Here is a 13,786-nt window from a genome sequence, read left to right as displayed (position 1 = left end):
ACAACCATGCGAGTGGAAATCTGGTTAGTACTCTATTGCCTGTGTTGGAAGGCTTATTCAGCAGCTTCTCTTGGAAAGTCTAAAACACATCTCCAATTTCACAAGTTTCACACCAAACTCTTTATCCTTTCCCCCTCCCCACCAAACACCCCCTCTCCTCTGTTTTCCCAATTGTGAAAATACAAACCTAGGAGGAGTCTTCCTTGGTTTTACTCTTTCCCTACCCCTACATCTAATCCTTCAGCAAGTTTCTCACCTATTGTTTCAAAATGTATCTGAATCCAATCCACCTCTCACCACTACAGCCTTGGTCCAAGCCGCCACCCTCTGTTGGATGACTGCCTTAGCCTCCTAACCCATCACCTGTTTCCTCTGTGGCCACCCAAAAAATTATTCTCCACACAGCAGCCAGAGCAATACTTGTAAAATGTAATTCAGATCATGTCATTGCCCTGCTGTTAACCCTCCAATGGCTTTCCATCACACTTACAATAAAACCCAAACTCTTTGCCATGGCCTTTCAGGCTTAGTAGGAGCTGGCCCTGCCATCCTCTCTTGCCTCATCTCTGCTTCTCTCCTAGCCACACTGGCCTTCTTACCCTATTTTGAACCTGTCAAGTTCAGGAACTTTGCACTTGCCATTTCTACCTGGAATGCTCTCTGCCATCCCCCCTCCCCCACAAGGTGTTCCCATGGCTAATTCCTACATTTTATTCAGGTCTTCACTCAAACTGTCAACTCTTCTGAGTTTCTAACCACCCCATTCAAAAAGAGCCTCTCTCCTCTCCATCATTCTTTATCCCCATATTTTGCCTTATTTTTCTTCAGTGTCTATGTCTAAAAGTACGTATTTACGGGGTGCCTGGGTGGCTCAGTGAGTTAAGCGTTGGGATCTCAGTTTCAGCTCAGGTTGCAATCTCACGGTTCATGGGATCGAGCCCCGTGTCAAGCTCTGTGCCAACAGAGCTCTCTCTCTCTCCCTCTCTCTGCCCCTCCCCAACTTGCGTGTGCAAGCACACTTTCTCTCAAAATAAATAAGCACCTTTTTAAAAATTACATTTACTTGTCTTTCCTTTAATTACAATGAACATAAGCTATGTAGGAGCACAGATTTTGTCCTGTTCACTGCCCCATCACCAGCACTTAGAATACTGCCTTGCACATGGTAGAGAACTATAGTACAACCACATAAGTACTTGGCTGAAAAATAGAGCCTCCTGATTGTCTTTCTTTCTAGCAAGAGCTTTCTTTGAGGGCTTTTTTTCCATTGTCTGTACCTTAACCAGCCATCTCAAACATTCCCACGCTGAAGTTACCATATCAGACTTTCTTCTGAGCTCCCAAACATCATCCATTAGCCTCTCAAAGGCACCTCAAATTCTACAGGTTCAAACTGAGTTCATTATTTTCCTCCATAGTTCTATATTTCTTCAGTTTCCCAAGTTGGGTTCTCAACTCCAAGTTGAGTTCTCTACCTTGGCGAACTCTTCCTCACCATTTCCTTCTCCCCTTCAGCTAATCTTGACCACGTTACCAATCTGTCCACTCCTCTCCATCCTCAGCTCCACCATCCCAATTGAAACCTGATGTAACAGTATCTACCTATGTCAAAGGGTGATCTTTTTAAAATGGACACCTGATCTTGTCACGCTCTGCTTAAAAATTTTAAGTTTTTTCCTATTGCCCTTAGGATAAGTCGAATATATGAATGTAGTTAAGAAGGCCCTTCAGGACCCAGGCTATGCCTCTCCAGCCACAAGTTTTCCCATTTCCTACCTCTGCCAACCTCATCATATGTTCTGGCCACACTGACCACTGGCAGTTTGTTTTGCCTCTTTTCCTCTGCATGTGCTATTTTGTTTTGAACACTCTTCTCCTCTACTTTTGCCTCCATCCTCATTCTTCCAGGAAAGAACTAAGCCTGAACATCACTCCCTCCAGAAAGCCCTTCCAGACAAATACATTTCTGGGTACCAGAGCACCTAGTACTTTCTTCATCAAAGCACCTGTCCCACTCTGTTGTAATTGGCTTTAAAGGAAGTAGGCACAGAGACAGAAGCTGTCATTCAAATTGGTATGCCTAGCATCTTTCATAGTGCATTAAAAAAACATATTTTTTTGAATAAGTGAACCTCAAATGGGGAGGTCAGTAGTTGTAGCCTCCACAAGTATGTTATGTATCTTTTCTTTCTATATTCTCTCCTCACTCATTTTCCCCATGCGGAGCCTCCCATCTGTGTCATATCTTCTCAAGTCTGTTACCCTGGTTTTACACTGAGGAGATGCCCCTGATTAAATGCCTGAACCATACCTGACTTCAAGGATCACGACCTGCCCCTAGAGCTCAGGGCCTCAGGCAGCCCTGCCATATACAAGCTGCATTACTACTTTCCTTTTTTTTCTTTCAAGAGCAGAGGGACACTTGAACACAAGATAGGGAACAATAAACACAAATGAATGCTCTTTGGGATAGTTCAATGAATTTGGTATAAAAAAAAAAAAAAGAAAACAAAACTACCACCTGATTTTCTGAAAATTCTTTTAATTCAGAGGTAAAGTAGAATATATTCAGGTTACCAGTTCAAACACTTTATCTGCATTGTTAAGGATTGATGTATACCTCATAGAAGATTTTTACAACCATGATATTTTATTTATTATTGACATTAACTTATAGAGAAAAACTGCTTTTCCATTTTGAAATTCCATTTCTATAAATTTATCCAAAGGAACACTTTGCAAATGAGCAAAAGTAATGTTGATTGCAACATCCAGGATATATTGTGAAGTGAAAAACAAAAACAAAAACAAAAATAGTTTATAAGGCTGAAATGTAGAGGGCAATCACATTTCAGTTTTAAAAAAATGTTCATTCATATTTAGTGGGGGGGGGGCAACATTTATTGAGCACTTACTATTGCCAGGCACTGTCTTAAGTACTTAACATATATTAACTTACTTAATTCTCAAAATAGCCCTAAGAGAGAGATACTATTATCCATATTTTATACATGAAGAAACAGGTACAAAGAGGTGAAGTTCTTGTCCAAGGTTGCTGGCAAATGGAAGAGTTAAAATTTATTCCCCAGCAGATCAGTTCCAATGAGTAGAATAATAAAGAGTAGATTGTTAATGTTGGTTGTATCTTACAAGTAAGGGGGTAGGGAAGTCCCCCATTTGAGGTTCACTTACTCATTCAAAAAAACCCAATGTTACCTTTTTGGCATAGTCAAAAGAAAGATAAAAAGAGGAAAAAGTAGAAACTACTATCCTGTTCAGTGTCCAGGGGTAGCATCAGGAGAGAAAGCCATTTCAGTCAAGACTAATATAGCATCTATCATAACATTCTCTTTTGTCAGACCTACTGGCTCATTTATTTCCTCCTCAGAATGTCTCCAAAGGAGTCCAGGGGACTTGTAAAAGTCTACAAGTTGCGATTTCTTCCAGTGTGAAGTTATACTGACTGTTGTACTACAAGTTTCAGAGAATAAAAAAAAGACAAAAAAATAACTCAGTAACTCATGGTTTTTCTATTGTTGGCTGGAGGCAAAGCCTTCATGGTTCCTATTTGATTCAGCTGGGGCCTCTGGCAGAGTGAATGCAGCTATAAAGCACATGAACACTTCTTTTAAGAGTCAAGGCTATGGACAGAACTGGTCACAAATACTCCCATCCCACTAAAAGGTCACTTGAAAGTGAGCCCAAACCAGCTGCAAGGTATTGAATGATTTTGTGTTGCTAAGACAATGACCAAAGACAAGGTAAAGGCAAGCCAGGACCAGACCTCATTCTTCTGACTTTAAGGTATGCCTGACTCCTGGCCTCTCACATGTGGTCTCCCTAGTTGGACAATAATGTGACAAGTTTTCTTTTGAAAAAATGTTTCCCCTGGTAAAATATATGATTATAGAAAATAAAACTCAGTGATAACATCACCATTCAGAGATAACCAGTTTTGAGATTTTGATACACTTCCTTCTGTTTTTTTTTTTAAGTTCATACATAGATATGACTAGATTTTAAAATTTGGACCATACGATACAGTTTTTCACATCTTTGTTTTCCACTTAACATTATATTGTGAACATTTTCTGACCTAAAATATTCTTTGAAAAATAAGTTTTAGTAGAAGAATAACTCCTACCCTCTCTAATTAACCATTCAGTTAAATAGTTATTTAACTACTTAACCTATGTAGCTAAAGCGCTCTAGCAGACTTAGAAGCAGAACAGGTCCAAATAAGGTTTCATTTCTGCCTCTTCCATATTCACCTCAGGAAAGACTGTGGGGCACCACCAGGGGTCAGTGCAGAGCCATCTAGTATGCCTTGCTGGAAGAAAATTGGTTACACAAAAATTATTAACAAATCCTACCTATTAGATTAGAGGAATGTTCACATGAGTAGCCAAGTTCCCTTCCAGAGATGGCTTTCCTGGTGCAGATGTCTCATATCAGAAATTATCACATTCCTCCAAATTATAATTATATTCAAAGTTTACAAAACAGAGCTATTTTACAAACCAAGGTCTATCAATAGAAAATGTAGTATTAGACCTATTCTCACCTGCTTGGTATGAGACCATTTGTTCATAAAATACTTGGCCTCATTATTTTATAGGTTTGCTGTGAAAATCAAATAAATAACATATGAAAGAATCATCTTATAAATTACAAAGCAGCACTTCAACTTTAAGTTGCACTATTTTAATGATGTGTTCATCAGATATTTGGATGAGTTATCTCCTATACAAACTAAATTCCAGGTAGTATCATGATTATGAAATGAGGTATAAGAGCATATGCTTTGGCATTTTCATGGTTTATTCATTGGTTTTCCTCCCCCTTGCCTTTGCTCTCCAACTGCTGAAGTCATGATGGAATTAGGAATCTTTTCCTAGAAGGAGGAAGTTATTATTTATAGCCAAATTGGTTTTTCTTCTTTTCCTCATTTACCTGAGGCTCCTTCAGGAAAATTACTGAGTTCAGAACTGGCTTAAAAAACTTGAGTAGGTGGGGGCACCTGTGTGGCTCAGTCGGTTGAGCGTCCGACTTCGGCTCAGGTCATGATCTCGCGGTCTGTGAGTTCGAGCCCCGCGTCGGGCTCTGTGCTGACCGCTCAGAGCCTGGAGCCCGTTCCAGATTTTGTGTCTCCCTCTCTCTCCGCCCCTCCCCCATTCATGCTCTGTCTCTGTCTCGAAAATAAATAAAAAACATTAAAAAAAAAAAAAAACTTGAGTAGGTGAATAATAAGGATCAAAAAGCTACTACAGGCCTGACATGCTTGACGGGCTCCAGCACAGATGATTGGCACTCTTGGTCTCTCTAAACCCAAAAGTGACTCTGAAGAGCATAATGTACAAAGGGTCCTATTCCCCAGCTGCCAGGCTCTGACTCAGTCCTTCACCCTTCCTTCTATTCTCATTTCCTCTCCACTTCCCAGTGCCCCATCATTTAGCAGCAGGGATGAAAAGGAGCCAGGGTGGGTGTTCTGGGGTCAAGCAAGTTTCAAAACCAGCATGGCATAGCCTTTCCTGAGAGCAGTCCAATCTGCTCACAGGTCCACTCTGACCAATCTCAGAACACATGGAAGGCTGGGCAAAGCAGGGCCTGGGAGTCCCTTATTATTGGCACTTGGGTTTCCTACTGGGTTAGAACCTTAAGCTCTCTGGCAGAAGCAGGGCACAGAGGCCACCTGAAGAGAACAAGGATGCAGGCACAGCAGCTCACACTGCCCTAGGATAGCTCCAGCAGACAGAAGTCCTGTGTCTGACCTCTGAGGTCTTATGCTTTAGGGCAGGATCTAACTCAGGGCACCAAATAAATAGCCTGTACTCCTGGTAAGTACAGGTCTTGGTACACAGGTGTTTGACAAATACTATTTGCATGATCAGTGACAGGTTTAGGCCATTAAACCAGCATTAGAGCACAGAGTAGTACCCAAAGAGAGCTACATTTCTTTGGTCAATTAAAAAAAAAAAGTTCTGGAGTAGTGGAACTAAACCCATAGATGTCAAAGGAAGTCAAGAGGGTTCCAACAGCTGGACAAAAACCCAGGAAAACAGAAGACCCACACAATAGCAGTGCAGCAACCCACATCAATCACCTTTTTTTTTTTTTTTTTTTCAATCACCTTATTTAAGAGTAGCTTCTGAGGTGCCTGGGTGGCTCAGTTGATTATCTGGCTCTTGATTTCGGCTCAGGTCATTTGTGGGACTGAGCCCTGTGTCAGGCTCCATGCTGAGCGTGGAGCCTGCTTGAGATTCTCTCTCCCTCTGCCCCTCTACCTTGCTCAGGCATTCTCCCTCTCTCTCTCTTAAAAAAAAAAAAAAAAAAGTAGTTTATAGTACATGGGTCCTCAGGGCACCTATCCTTCCCTGAGATCAGAGTCTGATTAGCTGGCTGTTTCCACCCTGCATCCAGGAGGGCTATGAGACATCAGCAGAACTGACGAAGAGGCCCCACAGAGATGTAGTGATTCCCTTGGCCTCAAAGGGCTGCAGGTCTTGGTTTTGTGTCTCCTAAGCTGCTAGGTCTCCAATCTGCTTCAGTCTCAGAGTACGCTGCAAAAGCCTGTGCTCCAGAAAGGGCTGCCAGTTGCCTAGGAAGGACCTCATGGGCACATACAGCCTGGTTACTCAATGTTGTCATAGACCTGGATCACATCCTCGTGGTTGCCAAGAGCCTGGATGAGAAGGGCAGCCTGCTCCAGGTCGGGGTCAGCGAGCCGCACTTTTGTGTTGGGGATGAATTCTAGCGAACAGGACACAGAACACAAGCCCAGCGAGTCCAGCTTCTTCCTCACTTGATGCAGTGAAGAGGCATCACAAATAAACTAGGGACAAAGGAAAGTCAGGTGAGGAGTCGGGAGGTAACAGGGTAAGGCCAGTCAGAACTCTTGAAAACCTGAATGCAATTACTATTATGAATCACCAGATTTAAGTTCTTTACGAGCAGAGATATAGTTTTCAGAGTTCTGAATCCTTCTCAAAGTCCTCAGTAAGCCCTTTCCAGTATTCACTTAATAAATGTTTGTGCAATGTGTGAACTCTTTATGTCACCTGTACCCCAGGGCACAAAAGAAGAAACCGAGAGAGGCATGCCTTAACGCATCTATTAGGAGCCTCTCAGAAGTCCACCAAACACTAAGTCTTCATACTCACTTTAAAAATGTTCTTTTCCTCTTCGTCTTCAGTTTCCTTGACATCTTCAGCTCCTGCTTCAATTGCCATCTCCAGGGCACGCTCTAGGTTCACGGCTTTCTTCTCTCGGTCCTCCACTCCAACCACGATCACCCCCTTTTTGTCAAAGGAGTGGCGAGCTCCATCAGCCATCATTCCCCTAAAAGGAAAGGAAATGCGCCAGACCAAATGCCTTTAGACTCAGCCTCCACATAGCACTGCATTCTAATACTCTTATTTTCCACCCAGCCTTCGGAGTATAGACATACATACTTCTGAAGGAGAAGATGCAGCTACGACCTGGCAAGGGAATAATCCAAACATATCTCCATCCCCTACTTTCTGCCCTGATTGGAGTTTAGTGTATGCAAAAACTTTGCTCATCTTTTAAGATTCCAGTCTCAGTAGTATATTTTAAGACCTGGAGACATTATATGGCTACACATGAGGAAAATAGGTCAAAGAGCCCCTTCTACATCTAATGAACAAGTCTTCTGGATCCTGCCTAGTACAGAACGAAACAAGGGAGAAGAAATGATCCCACTTGGATTCTGCTAAGGATGAAGTGTGCTTAAAACTTGAAACACCGCCAAGAACAACAGTATTTTCCTTGCAAAGAATTGGAACTTTAAGGCTTCATAGCCTTCCACTTTCCCTACACATATACCTACCCGTTCTTGTTCAGGATATGTCTGATGTCTGAATGGCACTTGGAGCCACTGTTGGATAATGCCTCAATGAGCAGGGAAGAGCCACCAGGGCCTCGGCCCTCATACAGCAAATAAACATCCTTGGTTTTCTGCAATAAACAACATGAGCACATTTTCCTGTTTCCCAGTTCCCTCCTGCATCCCAGCCCAGAACACAGATAACTCCATGGGAGGGGCTCTCTGGAGTAGAGCTTAGACTCTCAAGTCTTTATTGTTGTCCCCCACCTCTGAGAGGTGGCCCTTGGGACCAACTTTTGAGGTAACTGAAAGTATAACCCCTTACTGGGAAGGGAGTCTGTTTCTCTGGTCCCTGAACAATCAGTCAGCCATCTCCCAGTTTCATTTCCTCCCTGTCCCAGCTGAATCTCACATCTAACAACCCCCCCCCCCCCAACTCCCACCAAGACTCCTCCTCCTATGCCCACCCTGCATGAAACCCATCGGTGAAGTCTCCCCTGGGGTGCTGAGTACTGCTTCAGGAAATAGCACACCTGGGCCCTATCATAAGAACCACTGAAAATAGCAGGGCCACAAAATTCAAACAATTCATCAGAAGTCTAATGACCAATCAATCTCATCTGGACCTTCCACGCCACCTCCATTTATCCCTTGCCTGCACATTCAACTTTCACGACTTTCTCCAAGCACCCTGCCCTGCTGCCTTTCCAGGAACTCCCAAATGACAATTTCTTCCTTCCACAGCCCACATGAAGGCAGTGTTTATAAATGGTTAAAGAACAGGCTCTAGAGTCTGTCTGGTTTCAAGTCTGTCATTTTCTCTGTGACTTGGTCACCTAATCTTTCTGTTTCCCGATTTCCACTTAAGGTTGTTTTGCGGATTCAGTGAGATAACGCATACAAAGTTCTTATCAAAGTGTTTGGCCTAGAGTAAGCACTCAATAATTATTGGCTATTAAGATGATTATCATTCCTCAAATCCTTCCTACTTGTCCCAGAGGAAGAGGTGTCCTCTCACCCGGGCTCAAAGACAATTCACATAACTGGGCTCTACATCCTTGCCCCTCCCACCATCACTATTGCCCCTGTCTCTCTTTCTACTGGCTCTTTTCCTTTAGGGCATAAATATCTGAAAAACAAACCTTTTCTCAATCTAATATTCCCCACACTGTGTCCCTTCTTTCTCTCTCATCTCCTCACATACTTGGCTAAGCAGTCCTAGGTCCCTAGGCCATATGCTTCTGTACATTGTCTATTCATCCTGTTCCTGATTATGCTCCCACAACCAATGTCCAAGGACACAGAGCCACCAGAAGGCTCTGTATTGAGGGTATCGACCACAATGCTACTCTTCTCTCTGATAATTTCAGAGTGTTTAGTGGCCTTCCAGACATGGGCCCTGGAGGGGCTGTGATCAATAAGAAAATGTCAAAGTGAGGACACACCCCCATTTTCAGTGATGCCTCAATCGTTGACTTGGGCATGTGCTTGCTGCGACACACCTCTAAGATGTTGGCCAGACTGCTGTTGAGTTCAGGGTTGGGGCCTCCTTCTGAGATAGAGAGAAAAGAGTGAGTGAAAACACTGCATTACAGCCAGGGGGAAAGAAGGGATTTCTGCCACTCTACCCACCTCCAGCCAGAAGAGCAGCAGGTCGCCACTTAGCTCTCAGTTCATTTAGAACATTAATTCAGCGTTTGAATACAGAGAAGTATTTTGGAAAAGAAGGTTCTAATTCACTATTTAAGGGCGGATATCTTCCTGCTAGGTTTCAGTGAACACCACTTTGAATCGGGTAAGAAATGAAAATGGTACCAACATTTCCTGGACTTATTAATACCCCTTGCTGTGACACCACTATTTTGTAATTATTGAAACATTCACATGACAGCATGTAATCACGCTGTCTCTAAGAGTAGGGGCTATATCTCATTGTCTTGTATTACCAGTGCACATAACAAACATTCAATACTGTTATCTAACTCAGTATCAAGATTTTAGAAGAAAAGGAAGCAAAGAGAAATATCAGGCATGAGTTCTAGGGGTAAACTTATATTTACTGAGTGCCTATTATGCACCAGAAATGACCTCAAGGTAGGCACTATCCCTTTTTTAGATTAGAAAACTGAAACTCGGGGAACCTGGGTGGCTCAGTTGGTTAAGTGTCCGACTCCAGCTCAGGTCATGATCTCATCATTTATGAGTTCGAGCCCTGCATCAGGCTCTGTGCTGACAGCTCAGAGCCTGGAGCCTGCTTCAGATTCAGTGTCTCCTTCTCTCTGTCCCTCCTCTGCTTGCACTCTCTCTCTCTCAAAAATAAATAAACATTTAAAAAAATAAAGAAAGAAAACTGAAACTCATCAAAGTTAAGCCATTTGCTCAAAGTCATACAGTTAGTAAGTGACAGAAACCAAGTCTTCTTGACTCTGAAGTCCGTAATTTTTACAGGACTTGTTCTCCACTCCTACAGGTATCTGACACTAAATACAAAAACAAACAAACAAAAAAAGCCTTTCTACAGTGGCTACACAGTTGAAAAAACCATGCTTGCAAACTTACCTTCCAAGAAAATGTGTCTTAGGAAACCCTAACAAAGCAAACTGAGTCTGGGCAACTAACAGCTTTACTCAACGCCCCTGCCACACAACCTATGTGCTACCAGAGGGGACTAGAGGGTTTGATTTGTCTCTACTGAAAAGACACACGAGTGACCTTACCCTTAGGGTCTGTTTCTAAGAAGTACCCAGCTACACTCTAGAATGAAGTCACTTTCACCATTATCATCCTAAGAGCAACTCTGCGACAAGCAGGCATACGCTCAGCATCTGGAAAGGTGAGTGGAGACCTACAGTGTAGGGAGGTGTTTTGAACGTTTATAAAGTGGGCAACGGTGAGTATTAGGAAAAGAAAAGAATATGAAGGACCAAGGATCGGGGTTGGCTCTGGTTTAGCTCTGAGAGGCAAGCGAGGCTTTGGGTGCGGAGAGGACAGCAGCGGACGACCGTCAGGTTCTTACCTTTAACCGCCAGGCGGATGCTCAAACAGAGCTTGGAGAAGATGCGACTCCTTTCGGCATCCTTGGGACCCTTGATATGCCGGACTTTGGACCACTTGTTGTGCCCTGCGGGGACCGCCGCGCTGAGGTGCAGCGTCCTGCCCGGAGCGGGGTTGCAGCCCGTGGGCTCAGGCTGGGAGGCCGCGAGGGTGGACGGAAGAGCCGCCCGGACACCGGGGCCTTGCGCCCACAAGCACCGGGCAGGAACTCTGCTTAGGCTGACAGCGGCCCAAGACGCCATCGGCTCCGACCCTGGGCCAAGGTCAGCAAGAGCAGCCAAAGAGCAGCGACCACGGTCAGCCCGTGGTGTCCGCCAGAGAAACAAGCAGGTCCCGAGCCTGCGGCTACCTCCGCCCTTCACCGGAGACCCAAGTGCTCAGGCCAGGCCGGGGAAGCAGTGACACGAAGCACCCTGCACCATCCCCGCGGAAGCCGGGAGTGGGTGCCCTCGATAAAGTAACACACTTCCTTTCCCCGGTCCGTTCCGGAAACGTGCCCCCATCGCCCGCAAAATCCGTTCCGCCTCGCGGTACTCGCTTGTTTGTCGTACCTGTGCAGAGCTGGGGCGAAGCGGGGCGACCTTTTTTTTTTTTTTAAGCTGTAACTAATAGTTCACTTAGGAATTTATTATTGTTATCCAAGCTTCTTTGCGATGGGCTCGGCACTCTCCTCGTACTTTGCCATATTAGAAACATCAGATTACTCCTAGTACTTCTCCCAGTTCCTTTGTTCAACACAAACCTGTCTTTGCTGGTCTTTGTTCCACTTGACTTCACCTGGCTAACTTTTGTTTTCCTTCAAGATTCAGCTCAGGCATCATTTTCCACCAAATGGAAACATCTCCAGATTCTCCAGTCGGGTTCAGATGCCCTACTTTGTGCTCACATAACTCTTCAAACACGTCTGTACCTTAGCACATAACTTTTTTTTTTTTTTTAATTTTTTTTTTCAACGTTTATTTATTTTTGGGACAGAGAGAGACAGAGCATGAACGGGGGAGGGTCAGAGAGAGAGAGACACACACAGAATCGGAAACAGGCTCCAGGCTCTGAGCCATCATGAGCCATCAGCCCAGAGCCTGACGCGGGGCTCGAACTCACGCGGGGCTCGAACTCACGGACCGTGAGATCGTGACCTGGCTGAAGTCGGACGCTTAACCGACTGCGCCACCCAGGCGCCCCGCACATAACTTTTTAATATAAACATGTTTATGGCTCTGCCACAGTATTAAATTCTTTGAGAGCAGGTTGGTACCCTTGTGTCTGGCACAGTTCTTCGGGTTTTTTGTTTTGTTTTGTTTTAAACAGCTTTATTGACATGATTTACATGTCATACAAGTCACCAATTTAAAGTGTATAATGGCTTTTAGTGTATGTATTCACAGATTTGTGTTGCCATCATAACAATCAATTTTACATTTTAGTCACCGCAGAAAGAAACCTTTTACCCATTAGTCATTGCCCATTTCCCCCCAATTCCCTCAGTCCTAGGAAACCACCAATTTACTTCTGCCTCTATGGGTTTGCCTATTCTGAACATCTCATGTGAACAGAATCATACAATATGTGGTCCTCTGTGACTGCCTTCTTTCACTTAGCATATAGTGTTTTTAGGGTTCATCCACATAGCATATGTCAGCATTTCATTCCTTTTAATTGCCAAAAAATATTCCATTGTATGGATATACCAATTTTATTTACCCATTCATCAGTTGATGGACATTTGGGTTGTTTCCACCTTTTGACTATTATGAATAATATTGTCATGAACATTTATGTTCAAGTTTTTGTACAGACATGTTTTTGTTTCTCTTGGGTATATAACAAGGAGTGGAACTGGTGGATTGTATAGTAACTCCATTTAACCTTTTGAGGAACTGCCACAGTTTTCTAAAACAGTTGCATTATTTTACATTCCCAACAGCAACATATGAGGTTTCCACTTTTCTGTACATCCTTGCCAACGCTTATCTCTTTTTGACTATAGCTGTTGACATCCTAGTGGGTATGAAGTGGTTTCTTTTTTTTCTTTTTTTTTTTTTTTAATGTTTATTCATTTTGAGACAGATGAGGGGGGGAAGGGCTGAGAGAGAGGGAGACAACAGCATCCGAAGCAGGCTCCAGGCTCTGAGCTGTCAGCACAGAGCCTGATGCGGGGCTCAAACTCACGAGCTCTGAGATCATGACCTGAGCTGCAGTAGGACGCTTAACCCACTGGGCCACCCAGGTGCCCCATGAAGTGGTTTCTCACTGTGGTTTTGATTTGTATTTCCCTAATGACGAATGATGTCAAACATCTTTTCATGTGCTTATGAAAATACTATTCATAGATAGTATTACTTTTTGTAATTTAAAAATATAGTTTAATATAAATGATACTTTGAATAGCAAAAAGCAAATTAAGAGAATTTATAATTGCAAATAAGCATAAAGACCAAAGTGAAGCTTGAGGTTGCCCTTGTCCAATCAGCCTAAGTCTACCAAGGCAAATCTGTAGTTCAACAAAGTCAGACTATAGACTCACTGCAACAAGGAAAACTGCGCACTATAGGGATGGTGGGGTGTCTCACCAAACAAAGGAAAAGATAATTATAATATAGTATATGTACTAGTATACATATAGTATGGATAAAGGTGGAGGTTAGGCGAAATTTCAATGAAATAGAGTTTGATAGGCTCAAAGGAACACAGAGCTGTATGAAAAGTGGGTGAACATCAGTTCTGGACTGCAAAGCAGACAGAGTTTAGTTTCTGTGGAAACTACAAAGCTAAGTGGGGAATGCTATATTCAAAAACCCCCGCTCTGAGGTTCTATACCTGGCTGGAAATCAAGGCTGCTTCTCTGCCAGTGATTTGGATTCTCCAAGCAAGACTGTAGGTCTTCAT

At 43.4% G+C, this 13,786-nt stretch overlaps 1 protein-coding gene and 1 long non-coding RNA gene across 3 annotated transcripts; one reads left to right on the top strand and one right to left on the bottom strand.

Annotated features, from left to right (window-relative positions):
* Positions 1-4,590: 4,590 nt before the first annotated feature.
* Positions 4,591-6,008, top strand: LOC123603916. The gene is made up of 2 exons (XR_006715108.1): positions 4,591-5,010; positions 5,240-6,008. It is a non-coding gene; the product is annotated as an uncharacterized LOC123603916 (long non-coding RNA).
* Positions 5,413-11,408, bottom strand: LOC123603915 (translational activator of cytochrome c oxidase 1). Of its 2 annotated transcripts, none has more exons than XM_045489412.1 (5): positions 10,863-11,408; positions 9,349-9,398; positions 7,850-7,977; positions 7,161-7,338; positions 5,413-6,832 (listed from the first exon to the last, which is right to left on the bottom strand). In XM_045489412.1, exons 1-5 carry the CDS (start codon positions 11,140-11,142, stop codon positions 6,632-6,634), a joined length of 837 nt encoding a protein of 278 aa, XP_045345368.1. In that variant the 5' UTR covers positions 11,143-11,408; the 3' UTR covers positions 5,413-6,631. The 2 variants fall into 2 exon arrangements, with proteins under 2 accessions (XP_045345368.1, XP_045345367.1); XM_045489411.1 differs by having other exon boundaries at positions 9,292-9,398; positions 10,863-11,402.
* Between the last annotated feature and the right edge of the window lie 2,378 nt (positions 11,409-13,786).

The sequence above is a fragment of the Leopardus geoffroyi genome, chromosome E1 (genome assembly GCF_018350155.1).
Source record: "Leopardus geoffroyi isolate Oge1 chromosome E1, O.geoffroyi_Oge1_pat1.0, whole genome shotgun sequence".
Taxonomy (NCBI): Eukaryota; Metazoa; Chordata; class Mammalia; order Carnivora; family Felidae; genus Leopardus; species Leopardus geoffroyi.
This window is presented reverse-complemented; position numbering and strand designations above follow the sequence as displayed.